The sequence below is a fragment of the Carettochelys insculpta genome, chromosome 2 (assembly GCF_033958435.1).
Source record: "Carettochelys insculpta isolate YL-2023 chromosome 2, ASM3395843v1, whole genome shotgun sequence".
Classification (NCBI taxonomy): Eukaryota; Metazoa; Chordata; order Testudines; family Carettochelyidae; genus Carettochelys; species Carettochelys insculpta.
In genome coordinates, this window is record NC_134138.1 from 184,889,353 (window position 1) to 184,913,929 (window position 24,577).

Here is a 24,577-nt window from a genome sequence, read left to right on the forward strand (position 1 = left end):
TGAAATGATAGTTTTATAATCTGTGGTCATCAGTGTTTTTTTTAAAGGACTTTCAAAACTACACATCGCCCATCCCTGTACTATATGTGAGTTAATAGAAAACATCGTATGATACCCGTAACAGATGAATTGTTGAGTTCAGGATATTGATGGGATATCTAAGATGTTAAACTGGTTGCAGCCAGACTTTCAGGACTCTGGTGAAATTACTAATAAGCATGAAAGAGCGGATAGCAGACAGTATAATCTTCAGTGGAGTTGACAGACTCTAGGCCTTTTGGATACATCATTCAGCCATGGTCCCTGTAAGCCCCTGGGTTATATTTGGCCTACACAGTCAACCCTGTTTTAAACAGTCTACAAGTCAACTCCTGGCAGATAACACATGTTCCACACATATAAGGTTTTGAATAGCATGATGAAGAGATATATCAAAGTTAAATTATGAGAACAGTCAATTGGTAAATGTTGATCCATTTTTTGAGCCTGGAAACCAGTTTAATGACCCATTCGACTCTTTTTCCAATTTATGTATTTAAAGTACCTGTAGTTTTACTGGTTAAAAACCCATTCCTCCATGATGATGATTATGGTAAAGAGATAGCTTATATAAATACACTTCAAACATATGAGTTGGAGTACTGCTGCCCTCTCTTTACTGTGAAGAGCTTATGAAGGAGAGAGAGCTCTGTTAGTTTTTGGAATTAACCTGTTTATTCACCTCTTAAACAGTCCTGCTACTTGTCATTTTTTCACTTAACAAGGGTTTACAGCTCTGCCGGATTTGTGAGTGGTTTTCTTGATATCTAGAGCTATAGTCTAAGAGTGTAGTAAAACTGCACATATGGCAGACATGCTCCCTGCAAATTTACATAGTTCATGTAGCTGGAAGGAAACTGGACCTTCCTTCTCTAAGTACTATTAGGCAAAGAACATTGCAGGAATCCATCCCTCCTTAACTGACCGTATGGAAGGAACTAAGAGTTTTGTGTAACAGTTGCCAGGGTTATTACTTTCGGCAATATTAACAGAAATAAGCTATGTTTTTCTCCTCCTACCAACCTCTTCAGTGGCATTGCATTTAAGCAGCTGCACGTTCCGTAAAGGCCATGGCTACACTGTGAGGTACGGGTGCGGTTCCTAGCTTGTGTACGCATATCTGCGCTAGCTCTCCTTGAACTAAACTGTGTGTAATATGAGTAGGAGTGTCATCGTTAGAACATGAGTGGCAATGGCACAACTTACCTGTGCCCAAACCTTCTGGGAGTACATACTTGGCAGAGGTAAGCCGTGTTGCTGCTGTTGATGCCTATGATACAATGGCTGTGCTACTATTTATATACACTTCCTCTAGTGGAACAAAAACTAGCGCAGGTAGGTATACACGAGCAGGAGAATCACACCCCTTGCTCATAGCAATGTAGATAAAGCCGAGATGGTAAGGACTATGTAAAGATTAATAAACTTCATTTTTAATTGGGTAATCTGATCACAAAGGAGTGACATGATATTGCATATATATATTGAGGATGGTTATGAAGAGGATGGTGATTAATTGTTTTCCATGTCCCCTGAAGTTGGAACAAGAAGTACTGTAATTGTCTTATCTGCTATAAGGGAGATTTAAGTTGGACGTTAGATAATTATAACAGTAATTACGTTCTGGAATACAGGCTTCTGAGGGAGGCGGTGGATCCCCATTATGGGAAGTTTTTAAGAGATCGTTTAAGTTATCTTAGTCCTGCCTCAGTGTAGGAGGCTTGATGACTTCTCCAGACCCCTTCCAGTTCTATCGTCCTACAACTTCCATATCTTGAAAAGGATTCCTGGGATGAGATCTCCTCAGGCCTTCACTTTTGAGTGAGCTGATAAATTTACTAAAAAAGATAGAATCATCTTGATCTTTAACTTAAAATAATTCATATAATTTTAATAGTAGGGTTTTGAAGCTAGTCACCTCTTTTGTTGGGAGCGCTTTCCAAGAGTTGCAGCCTACAGGTGGGATCTTGATTGCATTTAAGTTGATGTAGGATTGGTGCCAATATCAGCAGTAAGGGGATAAAGTGAGCAACAAGGAGAAGCTGAGACTCTTTTTGATTCCATAAGCTTCTGCTGCTTCAGAGGAGAGCCACTGCAAAGATAATGGGGAGGTCCCTATCTCCCCTCCACTCCCCAAGAATTAGGTAGCCCAGGTGTAGGAAGAGTTGGGGGAAGGTTCTGACAGGGTGACCTATCCCATCACCTTCTTCCTGGCTCTTCCAATGATTCTCCCTCCAGCATTGTCATCTTATCCCCCAGCTGCCAGATTCTTTAAGGGTGAGAGTCATTTTTTCCTGAGTGCTGCTTGTTTTAAAGTTCTCAACACCATTCATTGCTCTCTTTTGATGTCCACAGACAGCCTTTGCCGTGCTTAATATTTCTCACCAGGAGGTGAGGCTTCTAAGGTGAAAAGGGTTAAAGTGGGGCTATGAGGGGGCCCCAAACCTTGAACATTATTATTTTCAAAAAGACCGAGACTGCCTCTATCCATTTTCATCCTGACATTTAAAAAATCTGATGTCAGTTTGTTCTAAATATCCCCTAAATCACATTCCACAATACCTGGTTAATGAGGGAGCTAAGCGTAATAACTCTTTACTTCCAAAAGGTGACATTCCTAACCCTGAGTATCACCAGCAGGCAACGTCATTCAGAACACAATTTGTAATGAATGTTTCAGAGTTTATTGCATTAATTTGTAAGGGAAAACGGGATAGATATGGCAAATGACAAATGTGGATCTGTATCACTACAGCTCTTCACACAGCTAAATCTTGTGGGTGACAGCTCCATATTATACAGCTCAAGTTTTAGTTCATGTTTTCAGAACAAAAATTTCTTCTTTCCTATGCAGATATCGTTTTGACTATTTTTCCTTTTGTACCAAACCACTTAATCTTGCAACAATATAATCACACTAATCAGGATATTAATCTACAGTCCAGATTTTAGCTAGTTTTAATGTAGGCCTTAATAAAGGCTGTCAGTATTTACCTGAAACACTCTGCTGTGTTAGCTGATTCTGGGAAGGGGCTGATTTCCAGTCCATCCTATACCTAACTACATGTATAGTCTCATTGACTTCAGTGGGTCCTAAAGTTAGATGTGCACATGACTGAATTAGGGCATTATATGTCATTAAATCAATATATGGGAGTTACTTGAATTATACATCAGAACCATATGAACCTTGATGGAGCATTTCCTACAGGTATGTAAACTAGTTTCTCAATTAAACAAGCCTTTGTAATGTCACACTATGTCATGAACACAGGACAGACTAATAATTTCTTTCTAGATTTAAAGAAAAACCAATACACACCTAAGTGCCTGTATGCATCTTACATTCCTTCCCACTGTGTACTTCAGGGCCTTCAGGAAGGAAATGTAGGAATGTATTAACAGAATGCTTGGATTTGCATTGCATTTTTAATCTGCTAGTGGCTGTCAGAGGTTAAATATGTATTTATCCATGTTTTTAAACAGGTACAGTTCTGGTTGCCCCTCAAAGCAATTGTGGTTTATTATGTGACAAGTATATTGTATTTAAGCTCATAATCAAAATATTTTTAAAGAAATGTCTTTGCCAAGAAGCTCCCTGCTGCCGCAGCCATTTTGCACAGTTGAAAGTTTCAGACATAAATTTAATCTAAGAATTAAAAAAAATTGCATAATACAAAATTAGAATTCACAGCCTGAAATCTTTTATTTATTTTTGCACTCAAAACTTTAATAAAATTGGTCTTAAACTTTTTGCTACAACATGTCAGCAGAAATTAAATAATTATTTCTACTTAATAATTTCTGCAATAGATGGAGAATGTAATCCTGCTTGTACTAGTCGACCCTCCTAGCCTTGCACCCTTGGGATCTGACCAGTGCTGAATGAGAGAATTTCCAGACTATGGGAGGTCTATATTTTCTAGCAGCATTACCAACGCTTATATTGCTTACTGGACTCTTAGACATTTAGGGGTAAATTAGAGCCAAGTAACAGCACAGAACACTGAGAGCCAGGACTGGTAGCTGGAAAGAAACTTCATGGAACCAGGGGAAACTTGGCCACACCCATGCTAAGCAGTTTTCCAGCTAAGAGAGACAGACAGAGAGTTTCCACCTGTAGCAGACCCGTGCAAAACAGTGAATCTGCTCCTATGAATGAGGTAAGTAGGACTGAGTCTTTGTTGTGTTTCTGAACTTTTGCTCCCATGACTAAATGAGGCATCTCCCACAGAAAGAGAACGAGGCCTCATGCAGATGCACAGGGAGCTCAGTCCCCCAATCAGTAATTGTGTGTAGCTCTTGTGATATTTTTCTCACTCCGAAGAGGTGCAGAATGCCTCACAAGAGGTGTTGAGTGCTTTTCGAGGAGAGATGACTGGCATTTTGAGATTGGGTCTGAAAACCCTTACTCACATAGTCCTCTATTGCATTGCCTGAACAGGACCATGAGCGCATCTGAGAGCCACTTGTTGAGAGGTGCTCAGCACCGCACACTCTTGGTCCTTGGGATGGTCTTGTGGTTAAGGCACTGGACTGTGATAGAGGAGATCTGGGCTCATTTCCCAGATGATTTAGTGCATGATTAGATGGAGAGGCGAGTCCCTTGCGCTGTTCTGTACTACACTTCTCCATTTTTACAATGCAGGTATTTCCCTACCTCAGGGGACTGCTGTGGGAAAAATACACGGGAATGATGGGGCTGTATATATACCTAGACTCACAGAGGGATTGCTGGGTTAGGCATTAAAAACACTGATGGATGGAAGAGCTACTGTCTTCTGATTAGTGGTGTGCAGAAATGACACACATTTCTTTTGGTGCCAGTTGTGCTGCTTTGTGCTTATACATGCTTAACCCTACTTTCAGACCTAACCTCATTTTCCATGTGTGACACCATTTTTCTTACCACTGAATTAAGTCCCATTGATTTTTGTTTTTTTTTAAATTATGACTGATTTATCAAGCCATGGAAAAGCCAGGAGGTCAGCCATATAAGGCAAAATGTGCACATCAAACTACCATAGTAAGCAAAGAGCGGCATTTCTCTCCCCAGTTAGCCATTCGCTACACAGTGCAAAATACTTGGACTGTTTCTCATTGTGCTGAGCTATGGATTAATAGAACACCGTGTCCAAAAGTGAAGGACATAATACCTTGCTGCTCCAATACATGGTGGGGGAGGGGAAAGGCAGGAAAACTCCTAGCTCAGTGTCTCCTTCAGTCTAATTTAATAAATATACTTCAGTTATGTGCCCTGCGCCCACTGCTTTTTCAGTGACAGATTGTCTGTGGCTGCGTCTTATTGAAGGATGTCTTGTTCCTGCTGCATTACCTGTCTGATGCAGACTTCACTTTGCTGAAGAAGAGCCAAAGCACGTTGGCAGCAAGCCTTGTTTTAGCATCAGCAGGACTATCTTGCATGCTGAACAGTTAGAGGCACCTCTGCATTTAGGATTGCTAACAAAACCCTTCTTTCACACTGAATGTCACAGTTGGTGCTGTTTCTCAGGAGTGGCACGAAGGGAGGCCAGTCTCTGAACCTTCAGGACCGTGGTATCATGTGTCAGTTATGCTCTGGACCATGGCTAGAATTTTTGGTTGAAAGCATTATGACGAATCAGTTTGGTGCATTTTTAGTACATTATATTTTAAAAACTATTTGGGAAGTTTTGACAGGTTTACAGATCTTTGCCATGGAACAATCAGAGACCAAACAACCATTACAATAGTCAGTTTTTGTTTCGAGAAACATACAATGAATTAATCACCAGCTCTCTTTAATCCCTTTTCTTTTGAACATGAACATTGGGCCTAATCCGAAACTCCCAGCTTCCTGTTAACTCTGAGACAGGGAGGACTCACCTGAGTGAGAACAGAGGGCACTTGCATGCATAAAGACTGTTAAACCCACAGAGAAACCTCAGGACTTGGCCTGTGAAAAGTCACTGTAGAGAAGGGTGACTGACTTCTTTCCTTGTGACATCAGCAAGCAATGTTTGAGCTACGGAGAAGTGTGTGGAAGGGCAGGGGTTTTCTGTGGGGGCCTGCCACTGTTTCATCCAATGCATCTCAAATATTAGATCATTTTCATAACTCACTTGTGGGATGAGGCCATGAGATTATCCCCACTTTACAGATGGGGAGCTGAGGCACAGAAATGAAGGCGAACTATGTTCATTAATTTGGGGTGCCCAGTTCTACATGTCTAGGACCTAATTTTGCAGAGTACTTAGCATTTTGTAGCACTCTATGCACAGAGCTCAGCTCCCATTGACTTCTGTTGCAGCTGTGAGTGCTCACCCATCTTCAAACCAGGCTTCCAAGTCTCTAGTTCAGCACCCAGCAGTTGAGGAACACACACAGTTATCAACAACCAGTGAAAAGTTTAGTTGACGTGACTTGCCCAACGTCACATAGGAGTCCCATGCACAGGCATGGAAAGAAACTAGTTCTCCTGAGCTGCATTCTGTGGTCTTAATAGGAGGCCCTTCTTTTTTTTCCTTCCGTTCTCTTCCACATTCATGTTCCTTCTTAAGCTACAAATGAGGTTTGGTCTACACTAGCCAGGTAAATCAATTGCAGATACGCAACTCTAACTATGGCAGTTGAGCAGCTAGAATTGACTTATCTGCAATTGATTTACCTGGCCTTCCTCACTGAGGCACAAAAATAGACTCTTTCTTAACAATTAATCCACTCTTGCTACTTATTCCCAGCCTGATGTCACTATCCTTCATGAAACATGGCAATAATTTCTCCAGTTCCCTGAAGATTATGATCTTAGGTGGCGAATAAGCAGCAAGAGTGCACAAACACTTGAGAAAAGGCATTGATGCAAATGTCCTTAGTGACAGGTAACATAAAAAAAGAAATGTAAGAAAGATATGTTAATGGAGCTGTTTTTAATTGACTTTGTTGTTTCCATGACACTTTATCTGACCTTTAAAATTGTTCAATGTTTGGAATTTATTAAAGTAATGAAAGTGTGAAAGTGAATTCTGATGACTCTTCTGGAAGACTAATTATTTCCCAGAAATATTTGGCTAACATTCTTCTTTCATAAAATACAGGTTTAATTCTGAAATTACTGCTTCATAGACACTATGCTTCAAGATGCTTGTAGAGAGCTGTGAAAATATGCCAAACACACAAACTGTGATATGGATAAGTGCATTTTTGGAGAACTCTTTGAGAAATCACAGGCCCAATTCTCTCAGACATTTAGATGTTTACCTGCCACTGAAATCAGTGGGAGTTAGGTGCTTAAGTGCCTTGAAGGTTTGGATCTGTGATTTCAAGGACTTTTTATGTTTTTAAATCGATGAGTTCCATCTTATTTTTCAGGGTGATTTGAATATTTGCTCCCAGACAATGGGCGTAACCTTGGCAATCTGGTCCTTCATCTGAAGGACGTACTCGATGTTGTGCCCATAGTTTGGCTGCTCCTCCCAGGTCTCTTTGGCAAGGTCCAGGATACCTCAGAGGTTCCACCCATACAATAGTTATCTTATTCAATAGTGAGTGATAATGTGCAAAGGTGGTTACTCTGGAAGAAGGTTTAGTAACTTCCCAGTGGTGAAAGGAAGCTCATTACTGGTGCTACCTCATCAGATAAGTCCCAGTGAGTGAATAATGTTATGCACCATTAGGAGTCAGAAAGCTGGTCTACACTAGAAAGGAAATTTGACCTAAGTTAAGCAACTGCAGCTATGAAAATTGCATAGCTGGAGTTGACCTACCTTAGGCTGGATTTCTGGTGAGACCCCACTGTGGGAGGTTGATGAGACTTTCCTTACTACTTGCGAAAGCAATGAGTACTGCCGTTGACAGGGGCACTCTCAGGGTTTGATTTAGCAAGTCCGTGCTAAGCATGCTAAATTGAACCCCAGGAGATTAAGTGGGTCCTGCCCATGAAAGCTCATTAGCCAATACATAGCCTTAGATATAAGGTAGGGAATGCATCAAATTTCACTGCATGTGGAATGTGTATCTCATAATGGTGTTCTGCTACTCTGAAATCCAGGCGCCTTAGCTGGGACAAATCTGTATGTGGTGGAAGGTAGTCCAGCATGATGTGCAGCTAACTGTTGAGTCTACAGCTAGCCTATAAGCCATGACGTAGATTCTTGCCTTCGTGTTCACAGTGCACCTATGTTCATTACAGATCTCAGCAATAAATGTGGAAGGGATCAGGAATGATTGCCCTAAATTGCCAAAATACAAAACTACAAAATACAAAAAATACAAAAATTCTAACAGGGAAAACCACATATTCAAATTCTCTTCTCGAGTTTGTGCCAAAAGCCAAGGTACCTTGGACGTAAATTAGATCAGGTCAGTGGCTTCACCTGTAACTAAGTGAAAGTTCCATCAGTGGATTTGGCTGTTAAGGAACAGATGCCACATTATGGATTTAAACTAGAAAAAAGCCCCATTACTTCAGATCTAAAGGTAGTTACACTTACAGATTTCTTGGTCCACTAATACCTTATCAGTAATGTGAAAGTGCAAAATAGATATTGCAATTCAATAAAGACTGGAACGATGAAGGGTGGAGTTTTAAATTCAAGGTCCATTATAATTAAAGTATTCTTTAGTTTAGACTTGTGGTTTAAAAAAGGACACCAAGTGAAACAGTTTTATTTGTCTCCCAAATGAGATGAGGAAATTTCTCATTATTGGTACATTGAAATTTTTAATTCAGAGATAAAATCTGGAAAGGATGGCATTCTCTTACTTTCACTCTCACTTTTTAATAGAATTTGAATGTCTAATTAAGAAAACAAAATTATGCAGTCCGAGATAAATTAAGGCTTTATAACTGGTGCTCAGTTCTTGGCATAAGAGAAACTTGACTCATTTAGGCTACGTCTACACGTGAACGCTATATCGAAATAGCTTATTTCGATGTAGTGACATCGAAATAGGCTATTTCGATGAATAACGTCTACACGTCCTCCAGGGCTGGCAACGTCGACGTTCAACATCGACGTTGCGCAGCACCACATCGAAATAGGCGCTGCAAGGGAACGTCTACACGCCACAGTAGCACACATCGAAATAAGGGTGCCAGGCACAGCTGCAGACAGGGTCACAGGGTGGACTCAACAGCAAGCCGCTCCCTTAAAGGGCCCCCCCAGACACAGTTGCACTAAACAACACAAGATCCACAGAGCCGACAACTGGTTGCAGACCCTGTGCCTGCAGCATGGATCCCCAGCTGCAGCAGCAGCAGCCAGAAGCCCTGGGCTAAGGGCTGCTGCACACGGTGACCATAGAGCCCCGCAGGGGCTGGAGAGAGAGCGTCTCTCAACCCTTCAGCTGATGGCTGCCATGGCGGACCCCGCAATTTCGATGTTGCGGGACGCGCAACGACTACACGGTCCCTACTTCGACGTTGAACGTCGAAGTAGGGTGCTATTCCTATCTCCTCATGGGGTTAGCGGCTTCGACGTCTCGCCTCTTAACGTCGATGTTAACATCGAAATAGCGCCCAACACGTGTAGCCGTGACGGGTGCTATTTCGAAGTTAGTGCCGCTACTTCGAAGTAGCGTGCACGTGTAGACACGGCTTTAGAGATAACTTCTTGATATTGATATCAGGTATTGCTGTTGAGAACCACAGGAAGATAAATTGTAATAAGTTAATTGTAGTATGATAAACTTCATACTGTGGTGGAGACATAATTTTACAGTCTGTTAACATTTTCCTCTTGGTACTCTGTTGTATAAATAAATAAATAAATTTGTATTATATTTCATTTTGATTATGAAATTACTAGTCCATCAAAGTTGGACAAGTTCTATTAAGATCTTATATGCCATTGGCCTGCCAATATTTCTATGGTCTTCGAGATTTTTTGGCATTAGTGAACCTTTCACAGTTCTCTGTTCAAAATACTGGGAATGTGCTCCTAAGACCATTCAGACTAGCCTGGGTTAGGTTCAGACTAGCTGGTTCTTGGTCTTGGTCAGTACTAAACATCAGGTGGACAGAAACAGAATTTTTAAAGAACAATACTATGGGCTGGGTGGACTTAAGCATCAGTACAGCAAGACTATGTATACTGTTAATCTAAATACTCTTTCAGTAGGAACACTAATGGGAAACAACCAAGTGACCAAGTGTCAGGTGGGAGAGGGCTCATTTGCTTGGAATGTCATTAATTCACAAGAGTAGACTAGTGATTTGCTTGGGGTGCAATAAGAGGTCTAAAAGGTGTTTAGTTATGCTGCTACTGTGTGGTTGGGCTGTTACTTTTGGGATATTGCATCATGGTCTTGTTCAGTCAAACGGGAACCAATCAGTCTTTGTGTGAAGAGGCAGCACGTACAGATGCAAAAAGAGTCATAGCCAAAGGAAGTAGAGTTGGTGGATCCTTCAGTCCTTTGAGATGCCTCTTTAGCTCCTCCTTCGTCTTTATTTTCTGTTTCACTGCGTGCATGCTGAACCTGGCAAATTTCAGGACCCTCGTGTCTAACTTTCCTCCAACCTGAACATGGTTCTTCCTCTCCGACATCCTTTTCTTAACTCCCCACTACAGGCTGAACCTCTCTAGTTGTGCACTCTCTGGTCCAGAAACATCCATAGTCAGGCATGATTTTAGTTAGCTGAAAGTCCACTTGTGATGGGTATGGCCAAGTTTCCTGGGATTTTTCCAGCCACCAGTCCTGGCTCTCACTGTTCTGTGCTGTTATTTGGCTCTAATTTACCCCTAAATGCCTTCTAAGAGCCCAGTAAGCAGTGGAAGTGTTGGTAGTGTGCTAGACAATGTTGACCTTCCGCGGTTTGAGAAATTCTGTCATTCAGCATTGGTCAGGTCCTGAGGCTGCCAGACTAGAGAGGTTCAACCTGCGCCTATTGTATGTTAATGTTTTTTATTTTGTTCACCATCTCTCTTTGGTGTCCTCCTCCTTGTCACCTCCCTGTGAAGCTCCTCAGCAGTATTCAATTCCAGGACCACCTTGTTTGGAGGAATGTTTCCCTCTGCCTTACAGTCATGTCAGACACAGCTGGCTGGGGATGGCTGGTGTATCTCTTGTGCTGCTTCTCAGAATAAACAAGACCTCTGTGAAGCCATCCAGGATTTACACGTCGGTCTTTTATCATTTGTTGCAGACAGCACCCTTCTGTACTTTCAGCATTCATGCCATAAGTATTTGATGAGACAGTAGCAGATAATAGGGGACTGCTGTTTTTAATACTGTAAAGAAGAGGTGAGGGACAGCCATCAGAAAGACAGTAAACAGAAAATGTTGCTGGAGAGACATTGCTACTAGTGTTTATATCTCTGCCCTCTCTCTCGGAAACCAGGTCTGAGACTCATCCCCTTCCCACTTCTTCTTGAATTCCTGCTGACCAGCTCAGCTCTCCTGCAGGATCTTTTATAATTATATTAGCAGGCGGCCACCATCCTGTATAATCCAGTTAGATTTTCTGACAGCATCTATTTACACTATGGTCTGGGGATCTGTCCCTCCTAGCTCAACAAGACACTGGCATATTAAATAAGTGACTGCTGTCCTTAAATGCATCTTTATCTTAAAAAGAAAAAGCTTAATCACACGTTGTATAAACCTTTGAAAATACCAACATGAATCTATTTTCATTGCCATCAAATATTAATGAGGCTCAAGTCCCTCTTGAAATGCATTCTGGATCCATACTGCTGCTCCTCTCCCACACAAAATGACATTGATTATTTCATATACCAATCAGTCATTAGTCTAGAAAGCTTGTGTCTTACTTTGTGTGTGTTACAGTGATATTTGTTCAATGTAGCTCCCTAGTGCATGCTTTTGTAATCTGCAGAACGATCTATAACTGTGTTCTGTAATTCCTACAAGAGATTATTAGGGCATTGATTTTTCCCTGGCATAATTTGCACATTTTGCCATTTAGATATTTTCAGTTTTCATGTTGATGAATAGAACAGTTCTACACTGCAGTCTTTTATGCTTGTTTGGATATTATAGAGTGCTGTTCTTGTTTGTTAACTAACTGTTACCATGCATCACAGCCCTTTATGATACACAAAACATTAACAAAGAGTGGCTTAAAATTAACAGTAGAAATGCATCCGTCAATAAAGTAAGTCTTCAAGCATCCCGATTCAGGAAAATGGATTGGCCAATAGGTTTCCATTTGTGTAAAGTCTTTAATCGTGAGCTTCCGATAGTGCTCTGCAAATTGTGTATGTGAACACCAAAATGCAGATACCATTGCAGTGAAATATGCAGGGACATAACTCTCCTTTGACAGCCACTGCAGTGTTTGGTGCCCTAAAGCTCAGAGGAGCCTGGCATGAATGGCAGAGGTTGTGGAAACACAGGAAGTTCAATGAAGACGCTAGTCCTTCTTCTTTGGGAGGTGGAAGTGGGAGGGTTAAGGAAAAAAGAACAAGTGCAGACAGGACAGAGGTTGGAGCTGCAGAGATCCATAGCAAGTAGTAGAGAACAGTGTCTGCGGGTGACATGAAATGGAGTTGGAGTAACCGTCGGTGGGGAGGGCAGATGCACAAAGAGAGAACTATAAAATAAATAGGGACAGTCAGGGTGCCATGGTTTAGAATGTACATTCTGGATGAGCCAAGAGAAAGGGACAGAATGTGGGTGATTGGAGAATTTGAATTTCCACATGATGGCTGGGCTCAGTTAAATTTTTGCTGAAGGAGCAAGGAACATCCAGATGTCATCAAACTTCTGGAATGATGGTCACTAACCAACAGTGAGTAGGTATAATTAAAAAAGAATTCAACTGCAGAAGGATCAGGTGGACAAAGCTGAAGTCTTATCAAATCTATATGGGGATAAACTTACATCGTTACTACAGTTGGAATGCACATTCAGTAACAAAGAGATATGCTGATATTAATTAAAAGAAGTCAAGTTTTCATTACAGCATTAATGCAGCAAATTTAGTGATGTGGTAGAAAGTCGAACAAAATTGTACCAGTAACCCTGGCTCCAGTTTAGACAGCTCAGTTAAGATATTGTGGGTGTTCCTTGGAGCTGTGGCTCTCAGTCTTTCCAGATTACTGCACCCCTTTTCAAGAGTCAGATTTTTGTCTTGAATGCCCTCAAGTTTCACCTCACTTAAAAACTACTCACTTACAAAATCAGACCTAAAACTACAAAAGTGTAACAGTACACTATTGCTCAAAAATTGCTTACTTCCTCATATAATTATAAAATGAGTGCATTGCAATATAAATATTATACTTACATTTCAATGTACAGTATACAAACAGTATGAAATTTTAGTTTGTACTGACTTCACTAGTGTTTTTATTTAGCTTGTTGTAATATTAGGCAAATGTCTAGATGAGATGATGGACCTTCTGGAAGACCTCTGCGTACCCACAGAGGTACAAATACCCCTGGATGAGAGCAAATGCCCAAGCCCACCCATGGGGGGGCAAAGGAGGCAGTTGTCCTGGAACCTGGCATTTCAAAGGGGCCTGAAGGTCTGGCCACCGATGTTGCCAAAGTAACCAAAGCTCCAGGACCCTTTGAAGTGCCACCGCAGTGCTTCTCTGCCACTGCATGTGGTTGTGATGGAGTGGGGGTAGGGGCCAGTGCCAAGGTCCAGCAACGCTGAGGGCTGACTGCCCTAGGGCTACCCACCTCTGTCCATGGCCCCTCTCCTTCTGGGACATAGACCCAGGCAGGTATAAATTTGTCATCTTTGCTCCCTGGTGTCATCTTTGGATCACGTGATATTTTGTGTGGTAGGAAAAAGAAATTGGGAAAGCTTCTTACACAATCTGAACTGGAGGCTATTGCTTATTCATTAGTGACAAGGAGAAGGTTTTCCAGCTTGGTACTCTGCTGTCACATGTCAATGTTTCTTGATATTTGAAAAACAGCCCAGTGCATCATCCTGGCTGATTCAGCGACTCTGTTAGAATGGTTGTTAAGTGCAGTCCTCAAGCATGCCTGAAGTAGTTCTATTCTAGGAAGTCACTTGATCAAACATCAAGAGGACAAGGAGCAGCTACGTATCAGTGAAGAGAGTTGCTGTAATATTCTCCCACAGCCCTCCTTTGGCAAACCCAGAAGTATATGGAGTTGTATTTTAAATGCTTTGACAGATGTTAGTGGTTCTGCTTTGAATAAATGACAAATGGATTTTTTCACAGCCATGGAGTATGTATTAATGAAAATTGAGGGCTATGCAAACATTCTGCACTTGTCAATCAATGCACAGCCGGAAAGCAATGGCAACATGCTAATACAGTCCAAGAATAACCTTACACTCTTGGAAGTAGTACAAGTGGGAAAACAAAGGATGCGATTCATGCTTGGTGTAAACCGGCACAACTCCTGATGAAACTAGGGCTGTATTTGGACCAAAGTCTTTTCACTCATAGTTTAAAGGACGATTAAATGCCATGTGAGGATGTATGTATTTTATCCTGATTAAATGATGAAAATGTTCAGTAATTCGGGTATTTTTGTGTGCTAAGAGTCTGTTAATTTAAGTTATTAACATTTTATAAAACATAAAGTAATGACCTCCTAGTTTTCTCATGAACTGGGATTAAATCCAACTCCAGTTGATTAACTGGTAATAGCAGTCTGATACTCTTCTTACGCAATCCAGCTAATAGGCTACAAAATTTAAATGAAAATACCTCAATATAGACATTTAAATAAATGACTTGATATCCTGTAGATACCTAATTTTTAAATTGTTGGTCTCATAGATCTCTCTGTGTCCATTTCCCTTGTTATTACAAATAACACTCTCCACACTGCAGTATTGTGAAGCTTATTTCCGTAATGTTTTTAAAACACTGGCTACCTCTACACTAGAGATTTTTGTCGACAAAACTCATGGAGTGTCTACCCACAAAACGCATTTTGTCAACCATGTAGACACTTCAGGGGCCCTTTTGTCGACAGCGGATTGAAGGATCGATCCACTGTTACATGTAGACGTGATCTGTCAACAGATGTCGGAACCTTTCTTCTGACAGATGCTTGTGTCAACATGCTTCTAGTGTAGACATGGCCTCTGAGATATTGCAGTGGAAATTTTCATAGAAATTTGAAGTATTTATTTGCATAATTTTGTTCTGCATAAGGCCTCATTGCTTTTAAGAATTAAAGAGAAAAGAAACAATACTTACAGGAAGAATTTAAGCAGATGTCTAAGGGGATTTTTTATTCATTAGTTAAAACTAGGAAATACTGATTTGTTTGGTTTTTTAAAAAAAAAATTGTAAAATAATTAATGTAATAGTTTTTAGTCCTAATACACAAATGAAGGCAAAACAGTCAGGAAACTTGCACCTTCCTGTCTTTCCCCTTTCTCTTCACTTAAAGGCATCATTATAGGAAAGGAAGCAGGGCCAGGACACCTAACAGACCTGGACAAAATTGTTCTGAGAACCCGCATGTCAAAATGTGACATTTTGCTGAAATGTACCAAACAGACAATGAAAAAAGTGCTTTGTTCCACAAAAAATACACTCCAGACACTGTAAATGGGATCACCAAACTGCCTTGTCGTGTTCCCATTTTCAATGGGAAGAACAGTGTGACAATTTGGTTGCAATATTTTTCCTGTTGTAGTTTAATAGTCTGTAGCTCTGTCGTAGTTGCCCTAATTTTAATTGTCAGAAATGAGGATTTTTCTGCAGCTCTAGTGGCTCTTTTGCATTCTATTTTGTCTGCTTAGGGCTTCATCCAGTGTCTGTTGAAGTGGATGAGAGCTGGTGGTCTTCGGATTTCACACTTGGATAGATAGTCTTCACAGGCAGTATTCATGCCTGGGTACAGCAGGCCAAGTTTGGCATTAGGTTTATGCTATGTAATGCCACATGGGCACTGTGGATTATGCCAGCATACAGATCCCCATCCCCCATCCAACAAACATGTATCCCCAGATAACTCCTTCCCAGGAGGAGTTGCTGGATGGGGAGCACTGCCTCGGCCCCTGGGAAGACCTGCCAGCATAGCAGCATCACCCTCTCCACCACAGGTGTCTATGGTAAACCACCCCACCCCATCCCTTCCCACCTCACTTCCCAGGAGCCTGTCCTGAGACCTCTGCCCTAACTTCTGCACCTCCTACTGCACTTGACTTCTGCACTCCCAGCCCCTAGCTTGAGCCACCCCACTTTGTGCCCTTACCAATCCTCTGCCCTAAGCCACCCATCTCCTGCCCCTCCTCACCCCTGAGCCTTCCCTCCAGCCTCCATTTTATTTCATTTTTGACAAATATTGTCATTTTGAAAAAAGCATATATAGTTTTTATTAATTTTCAAAAAATTGCTTCCCAAGCAATGCCAGATACATCTGCTACTTTCATCTTTACAAACAGCCTTCTTGCCACACACAAAATATTCTAGAGTTTTGTGTCTGTACATTTATTTTATTTTTTGCAAAGGTGGTATCATGTAGATACTTTGGAGGCAAATTATATCTGGTAGTGTATTCCGCAGCTAAAAAGTAAAGTGTCTTTAAAATGTAAGAGCAGCTCCGATGAGAACAGAGGCAGTTAAAGCCATGATATTGTTCTAATGTGACTCTAAATATTTTTATTAAACATAATGCATTTTTTCCCCTTTTTTCCAATTTAGGTACTCCAAAAGCTAGGAAAAGCTGATGAAACAAAAGATGAACAGTTTGAAGAATATGTTCAAAACTTCAAACGGCAAGAGGTCAGTTTCTTATTTCATTTGTGCAATTCATATCACAAAAAAATTGAATGTTATTTACTAAGGCTTGGTCTATACTATTGCGGAAGATTGACCTTCCGGGTTTTGTTTCACACATATGTGAAATGGCACTTTCCGGAGGTAAAGTTGACCCCAGAATGCCTTGCAAGTGGTGATGATTAAGAAAGGTTGATGGGATAAATGGTCCCGTCGACCTTCTTTCGTACAGACAGACATTTAAGTTGACCTCTGATAAGTCGATTTTAACTATGCAATTGGTGTAGCTAAAATTGCATATCGGCAGTGCACTTCTATTCTAGTATAGACATAGCTTAGTCTTTGGTGGACAGACTCTATATAATGAGCAGAGCAGAATCTCAGTAGCACTATACCAGGACATAACTATGACATAGGAGCAAGGGTTAAACTGGTAGGAAAATATGTTAAGGATCCTCTTCTAAGCTCCACACACAGAATCAGCCCTGCCCACCTGATGTTTCAAAGTTGAAGCATTTTCAGGAGATAGTACAGGTGTTCAAAATCCAATCATGTATGCTCTCTCAGCTCTGTTGGGCTCTGTGTGCTTCATTCCCCCTCGGTGACGTTCAAATCTACCCTGAGGCTCTGCTGGATTCCTTGTGGTTGATTATGGAAAAACAAACCTCTCCATTTGTATAGGTCTTCCTAATACACCTTCTTTTGCTTTGTCCTTGTTTTGATCAACAGTGAAATAGTTAAAGTTCAGATACGATGTATTACCATTGTGCATCTGAATTAACACCAATTCTGATGAATGTAGCATTTGTTTCAAAACAGCTCAGCCAAACTTTCCTGTGACAGAATATCTTAAGGGTCCAAACGTCACTTCAAGTTTTTGACTAGCTACTTGGCTTGATTATGCATCCATCTGATTCCCAGTTGTGCCCCAGGGCTGTATTTGAGTTCTGGGGAGGTTTCTCTTTCAGCTTTGCTTTTTCTTGTGAGGTGTTTCCAGCACTGGTGCCCCTGCTTAGTTCAGGGAGTGAGCTAAATTGAGAAATACCAGAGAATGAAAGAAGGGTCTGTTTCACTTTCTGCCTTTCTTGTCAAGTGTCCCACTGAGGTTCTCAAAGAGTTTTATGGGCAGAATGCAGTTCATACCCCTACCCCCTCTTTTCCAGGCAGGATTATCTCCCCTGCTCACCTTCCCTAGCAGGAAAGAGCTAGCTCTAGGGGCAATCAACCAGTCCTTTTCTCATGCCTTTAGCTCCCTTAGAGGAGTGATGCCAGATGAAAGATTGTGCATGGGTCTCTTTAGCCTACAATAGCAGCCCCGTCTCTGATGGCTAAAATCAGCCTCCTCCTGTTTCCCCAGAAACAACCTCCATCTGTTTTTCCCATAAATCACAGATGGACAACACTGGACAGAGCACCATTCTCCAATACCTGCATCATGTTTCCATACCTCTGCTCCCGTTTGCTGGCCAAGGAGTGAGAAGAGGGGCAGCAATCCAGTTGTGAGAGAACAACAAGGCAGCAAGGGATCTGTTTGTGGTTCACTCTTCATTTATTTCTAAACTTCTAGCTCATAATTTATGATGTCAGAAGGTTCCTCTTTACATGGCCCAAATTCCAGCCATGTTTGCCCTCAGTAGATACACTAGCTATCTCCTGTGGTGGTCAAAGACTCCTTGTTTCTAACAAGGGGAGATGTTTAACTGAAACTATTGCCTTCTCAATATACTGTCCTTTCACAGCAGATATCTCCAGGAACACATCGCCTCAGTCCACATGGGTGGTGGGGAGGGGAGCATGGAAACTCTCAGGTAGCAACACACCTTCAGCCTTCTGGGGAAAAAAATGTGTTCAGTTATGATGCCCAAAGCTCCTGCACCGTGTCACAAACAATACTCACCTGGGTGATTTCTTCCAGGACTGTGAGAGTGTTCAGAATGACTTAAGGAAGAAGAAAATTCACTTTCATCTCTTTCCAGATCATTTTTCTTATGAGGACTCGGTACAGAGAGAGAGAGAGAGAGTTGAAACAAAACAGTCATATGGCTTCTGAAGCATGTTGGGTTCATAATAAACTCAGACACCCTGTGCCAGGAAAGTCAATCAAAGGCCTGGGATGAGGAAGAACATGGCCTGGTACAAAGTCTTATCTCAGACCAATATTAACTGAAGATGGCCCCAAAGGCCATAAACAGAAACAAAAATCCAATTCCTATTGGAGTCCAGTGGGAATTCTGAGGTCAGACGCAGGCATGCTTCAGTGAACTAGATTGCATAGGAGACCTGTCCAGTATTATCTATTGTTCCTGCCACACTTCATCCTGTCATATCCACTGGAAGAGACCACAGTCTTATTGTCAGTTTTCCAATCCCTCAACTGGTGCATGCAGAAAATCAGATATTTCTTGGAGAGGTTCACTGATTAGCAAACAAAGCATGGTGATATTGAGGTCAGAAGCCAAGCGGGGACAATGGAGGGTTCATTTAGATTCCAGTTCAGCCCAGGAAATGGTCACTGGAGACTGAGCTGAGCAGCTGCTGTCTGGAACATAGTGATTCACTGTAGCAGGAGATACAGCATGCTATTTAAAGTGGAAAGGACTGCACAGATTCCCTGCCTCACCCCTCTCAAGAAATCTCTCTCTCTCTAACAGCAGTCTGGACTCCTGACACACAAATCCCTACACCCATTCTTTGCAGCTTTGAGTGAGTGGCATTTTGACCCGGCAATTTAAATATCTTCTCTCATTGTAAGTCAGTTTAATAATTTGATCGTTCATTTTCTTGCAACTGGAAACAGCTATAAAATGCCCTGGGGCCTCTCTTGTACCTGGACCTGGGAGTTGAGGAAGTAAATGACCTCTTACCAAGTTGGGCAATATTTTTGCTTTCCCACCTTTTCTGCTGCTGCCCAGGACAGTGTAAAAGAGAGAGTAGTTATGTACTGTTTGCCTTGCTGGCTGAAAAAGCTAGTGTAGCCCACACACCGAGGTGTGGTTCATTGTCTCATGAAGTGTCCCCTAGGCCACTACACAAAGGCAGGAATAAGTGTCCTCTACAGCCAAAGCTGAAAACCAGGTGCCCTTTAGCTCAAACCGTAGGGGTGACTGCACTAAGTTCCAGGGGTCACAGGTTTGAGTCTGCCTGTGGGCAGTTACGTTAGTAGTGGAGTTTCTGAAATACCTTTCCCACAAAGGAAGACAGTAGTTTCAGAGTCTGGATGGGTTCAAAATGAATACTGGGATGAAGTGACTTCATTAAAATAGGTGTCCCAAATAGATTAACTTTTGAAGTTGGGTCTCTTCAGAGAAGGCTTCCAGTGTACTATTTTTAACTCAGACAAGTAGATCTTAATTAATTTTGGTTACCTGCTTGTGTGCCTTGATGGATCAGAGATGTAGCCAAACAAAAATGTTCACGGTATGGTCTATCTGGTGACACTCTGAAGTTTTCTTATGGGAGTATCTTCATCTGACTTAGGAACCCCGAGATCCCTTCAGGTTTATCTACCACCATCCATTTCTTAGCTGATGGCTACTAAATAGAAGCCCTTCTGGGCCAACCAAACCTTCTGTTGAGTGGGCCAGGTGAATCATCACAGGCTGACATAGCTCAGTTCTGTTTTGTAGGCACAGAGCAGGCTGTCTTTATATATTTCACAGGTCCTAATAATTAGAAAAAACCTGTAACTGGCCTGGGGTCCCTTACCACAGAGCACCGAGATGTTGATTTTTAAATGATAAATAAAATGCATTAGTGTCTTATCTTTAATTTTATTTGAAGGGAGGAAAACTGCCTGTCCGATAAGGAAGTTGCCACAATTAAGCAGAATACGTGTGGTATAAATGATTTAATGCAGAACATAGACATATTCTGTACACTAAACTATGGCAATTCCTGAAACTTTTTCTTCCTTTCTGCACAAGTGAACTGTTGAAAGCAGAGATTTTTAATCAAACCTAAAGAAAAAAAAAGTGTCAAATCTCACATCTCAAATCTTCTCTCAGACAAAAATATCACTGGGAGTTTTCCTTAATATAGATGGCGAATAATTTGGATCTAATTTTTCTCTTGACTCTACAGGTCAAGTAAGTGCATCTTGCACTTTATTTTTATTTTCTGATCCCAATCTCACGGACACAAATTAATACTTGCTGACTAGCATTATGCAAAATTAAACAGCAATTCCTTTGTCACTAAGGCTGTGGCCACACTTGGCCAAAACTTCGAAATGGCCATACAAATGGCCATTTTGAAGATTACTAATGAGGTGCTGAATTGAATACTCAGCACCTCATTAGCATTAGGACACTTCTGGCCATGGCGCTTCCAAGAGCCACTTTTGAACTCTTGCGGCTTGGCACGGCTACACGGGGGTCCTTTTCGAAAGGACCCCGTACCTTTTGAAATTCCCTTATTCCCCTCAGCTGAAGTGTCCTAATGCTAATGAGGCACTGAATATTCAATTCAGTGCCTCATTAGTAATCTTCGAAATGGCCATTTGCAGGGCCATTTTGAAGTTTAGGCCAAGTGTGGCTACGGCCTAAGTGTGTTCTAATGAGAATAATGCCTGCATGATACTTCATAACTGATCAATATTCTGTTTAATGTCTTCTGTGCATCTTTATCTCTAGTTGAAGAGCTGCTACATGAATATGTTAAGACCATTATCTTTTTGTTTTCCAGCACAGTAGATATAGGTATTTCAATATGCTATAAATAAAAATTAGTCTCTTCACCCCACTCGCTGCTTTAAAACCAGCAAGCAGTAACATGTCAGCATGAAGATTAAGTAAAATGTCCAGTGTTCTGGTTGCTGATTTATACAATTCTAAAAAAGTAGAGGGACTTCTTCAGTGTGCAACATTTGCACCTTTAGTGCATGTCTCTACAGAATTCACATGCACAGGAAGGACAGGTTGGAGCAGTTGCTGTTCCTGCCTGATGTCCACATTACAGGATCCCTGAAAGCGCCGTAGTTGGTCTGTTGTTTGGGCGTGGGGTGTGTGGCAGGGTTCCCTCTAACTTTTTGTCCATTTATTTGTGGAATAATTATTATTATGTGCACCAAGGCATGTGCAGATGTGCACCACCAATAGAAACAAATGCTGCTGGCTATTGGCAGCTGTGGATGTTCTGCTAATCAGCTGGGTGTCATCTGAATCTCTCCTTTAAGTGCTCAGCTTATAGGGCGTGAGGGAAGAAGGGTTTAGATCCTCAGCTTTGAGTAACTTGCTGTGGTTCCATTGACTACATTGGAGCTATGATGATTTACATCAGCAGAGAGAATGTCAGCCCCAGGCTTCCAGTGATGTCATTTATGCTACCACTTGTTGTTGCTGCTACTTTTGTGGTGGGAAAATGCACTCAGTAAACAAATATTTTGGTTAAAATATTAGGGCCAGAACCTCACCTGACGTAAAGGCAATGGAGCTACACTGCTTTGAATCAGCTGTGGATCCTGTAATTAACCTGTAATTTTTATTAATTGAATAAACAGTAACAAACTGTTACTTGGCGCTACCTAAGGTCCTGTGGCCCCTTTCTCAGTTTCAGTCAGAGACTAAAAGTCATGAAGGCCAAAGAGGACACAACCTTAGCATTGCTTTTAAGTTTTGAGAAGAGGAAGATGCATATGAAATCTGATGGTCCTAGCTCTTACCATTGTGGACCTTGATCAAATGAATTCACAGATGGACAGACAGATGTACGTCTATAATATATAGATAGATCAGACGAATCCCTGAGGAACTCAGCTAGTAACCTCCATCCACTACACAGCTATTCTCCAGCAGTCTTTTTCCTATGGGAATTCCTCAGTGTCCCACCCACGTATGTTTTAAACCTGTACAGAATGGTGACTGTTGTAGAGCCAATTTCACACTCCTTCCTATGGCACTCACGCCTGTGCTTGGACTTGGGACGTAAAAAGGGGAACAGTTAATATAGATGGCTGAGATTTTTCAAAGCTGAGTGAGAAGCCTAATTCCCACTCTCTGATATTTTTGAAAATCTCAGTATAAAACCGCAGCGAACTCCTGACACTTGGCATTTTGTGCAGGAAAAAATGTGTAAATCGCTTGTGGATTCCCATAGCTGGATATTAATACAGATCTCCCTTCAGGGAGCCTCCTTTCCTAAAACAGAGTTGCTGCCAAATGTGATTCCCAGTGTATACTCTGCAGACAGCTAGCTCCTCCAAAGTCCATGTCAGTAATTCCCCTCTATGTCCTTGAAACTGGTGATCATTGAAAGTTCTCTTCATTCCAGTAAGGTTCGCATGTACTTTACAGACCAAGCTTGTTCAGTTTACTGATACCTTCCCTGGAGTAAGCAAGTGGCTCAGCTGAGATGCTTGCTGACCACTAAGCCCAACGAAGGTGGGAATAAATGCTGCAAGTCATGAAGGAATGGAAACAATTAGAGGGAACACTGCCACACATGCACCGCCCAAGCCCAAAAAACAGACCAACTATGGAGCTTTCAGGGACATCAGGTAAGAATTGCAACTGCTCCAGCCTGTCCCTCATGTGCATAATTCATTCCTGTTCACCACAAGGAATCTTTGTGTGTTAAAATGTATGCACGATCATGATAGCCAGAGTGAAGACCTATGAATACTCAAAAAACATACACCAGTTGTACAGTTCACCAGGGCTACTAGGTGACTTTATGTACAATTAAATCCCATATCAGTCACACTAGTTCCCAACAGGGTGGGATCTCCAGAAAGTGGATGTATGTCCCTCAATAAGTTTATTTTTTTCAGGAATTAACAATCTAGTCTCTCATGAATTTCACAATTCACATAGGACAATAGCTGATTAGGTTTAAGGGTTTTTTAAGCTGTTCGCTCATCTGAAATCTAAAATGGAAAGCTTAATTAAAGTGGGGCTAGTTTAGATTTTATTTTGACACTTGTTGGATGTTTTTACCTGTTATATCTCAGCCCTTTCTAATGATAGTGTGTTAGTTGCTTTCTCTAAGACATGAAGCCTTGCAATGTCTTTGTCACATTATAACTGAATGTTTATCAAATAAATTGTTGTGTGTTTCTTCAGGCACACTAGTGTCTGCCTGTTGAGTCACTACACCAGGGGTCAGCAACCTTCAGCTCCAGAGCCACATGCAGCTCTGAAGCCACATGTGGCTCTTTAAGGACTTCTTTGTGGCTACTGATGCTATGATTGGAAAGAAAAAAAAACACCCTGCTGATTATTTTTGATCCACGGTGAATGTCTAAAAGCCCAAAAATGAACAATTCATATCTACATGGCAAACTGTATGTGATCTCGAAATGTTGGATAACTCCCCTTAGAATCCTCCAGAGAGAGAGGTTAGGGAGTGAAAGTCAGGAAGACAATGGGACAAACACACATATGTAAAGTGTGAGGAAATAGAATATGTAAAAAGTTTGTGAATCTGTGGCAGTAAACATGTATCGCATTACAAATTGTGTGTGTGCTTTTCTTAAAGTCGGGGTTACGAAAAGTATGGTTTAATTTTATTTACTAAGGACCGTCTCATATTCACATGCATTGCGGCTCTTGAATTACTGATTTTTTTATCAATTTGGAAAAAATGCCTGCTCTTGCTATGTTGGTTGCCGACCCCTGCACTAGATATAACAAGTGGAGGGGATGCAGTCCAGCAGATCTGTGCTGGGGCGTATAGAATATGGAGGACAGCCCTTTGTTTTACTAGTGCCTCCCCAGATGGTCAAATTACTCCTTAATTATTTAAAAAGCATGTTTGTTAACTAACCCATTTATATATTGATCACATATGCACATAGGTACAGATATTAGTAGAATTTAAGTATAGATACAGAGGCAAAATACAGTTAAAGAAAGTGTAGATCTATATAGATTATA

The 24,577-nt window shown here is 41.4% G+C and overlaps 1 protein-coding gene across 3 annotated transcripts in view; it reads left to right on the forward strand.

Annotated features, from left to right (window-relative positions):
• Nucleotides 1-24,577, forward strand: part of AMPH (amphiphysin) — a 175,378-nt gene that overhangs the window by 38,565 nt on the left and 112,236 nt on the right. For all 3 annotated transcript variants that reach the window (XM_074986045.1, XM_074986047.1, XM_074986046.1), the window contains exon 2: nucleotides 16,632-16,712. In XM_074986045.1, coding sequence (XP_074842146.1) covers nucleotides 16,632-16,712 — 81 coding nt within the window. The remainder of the gene's footprint in view (nucleotides 1-16,631; nucleotides 16,713-24,577) is intronic.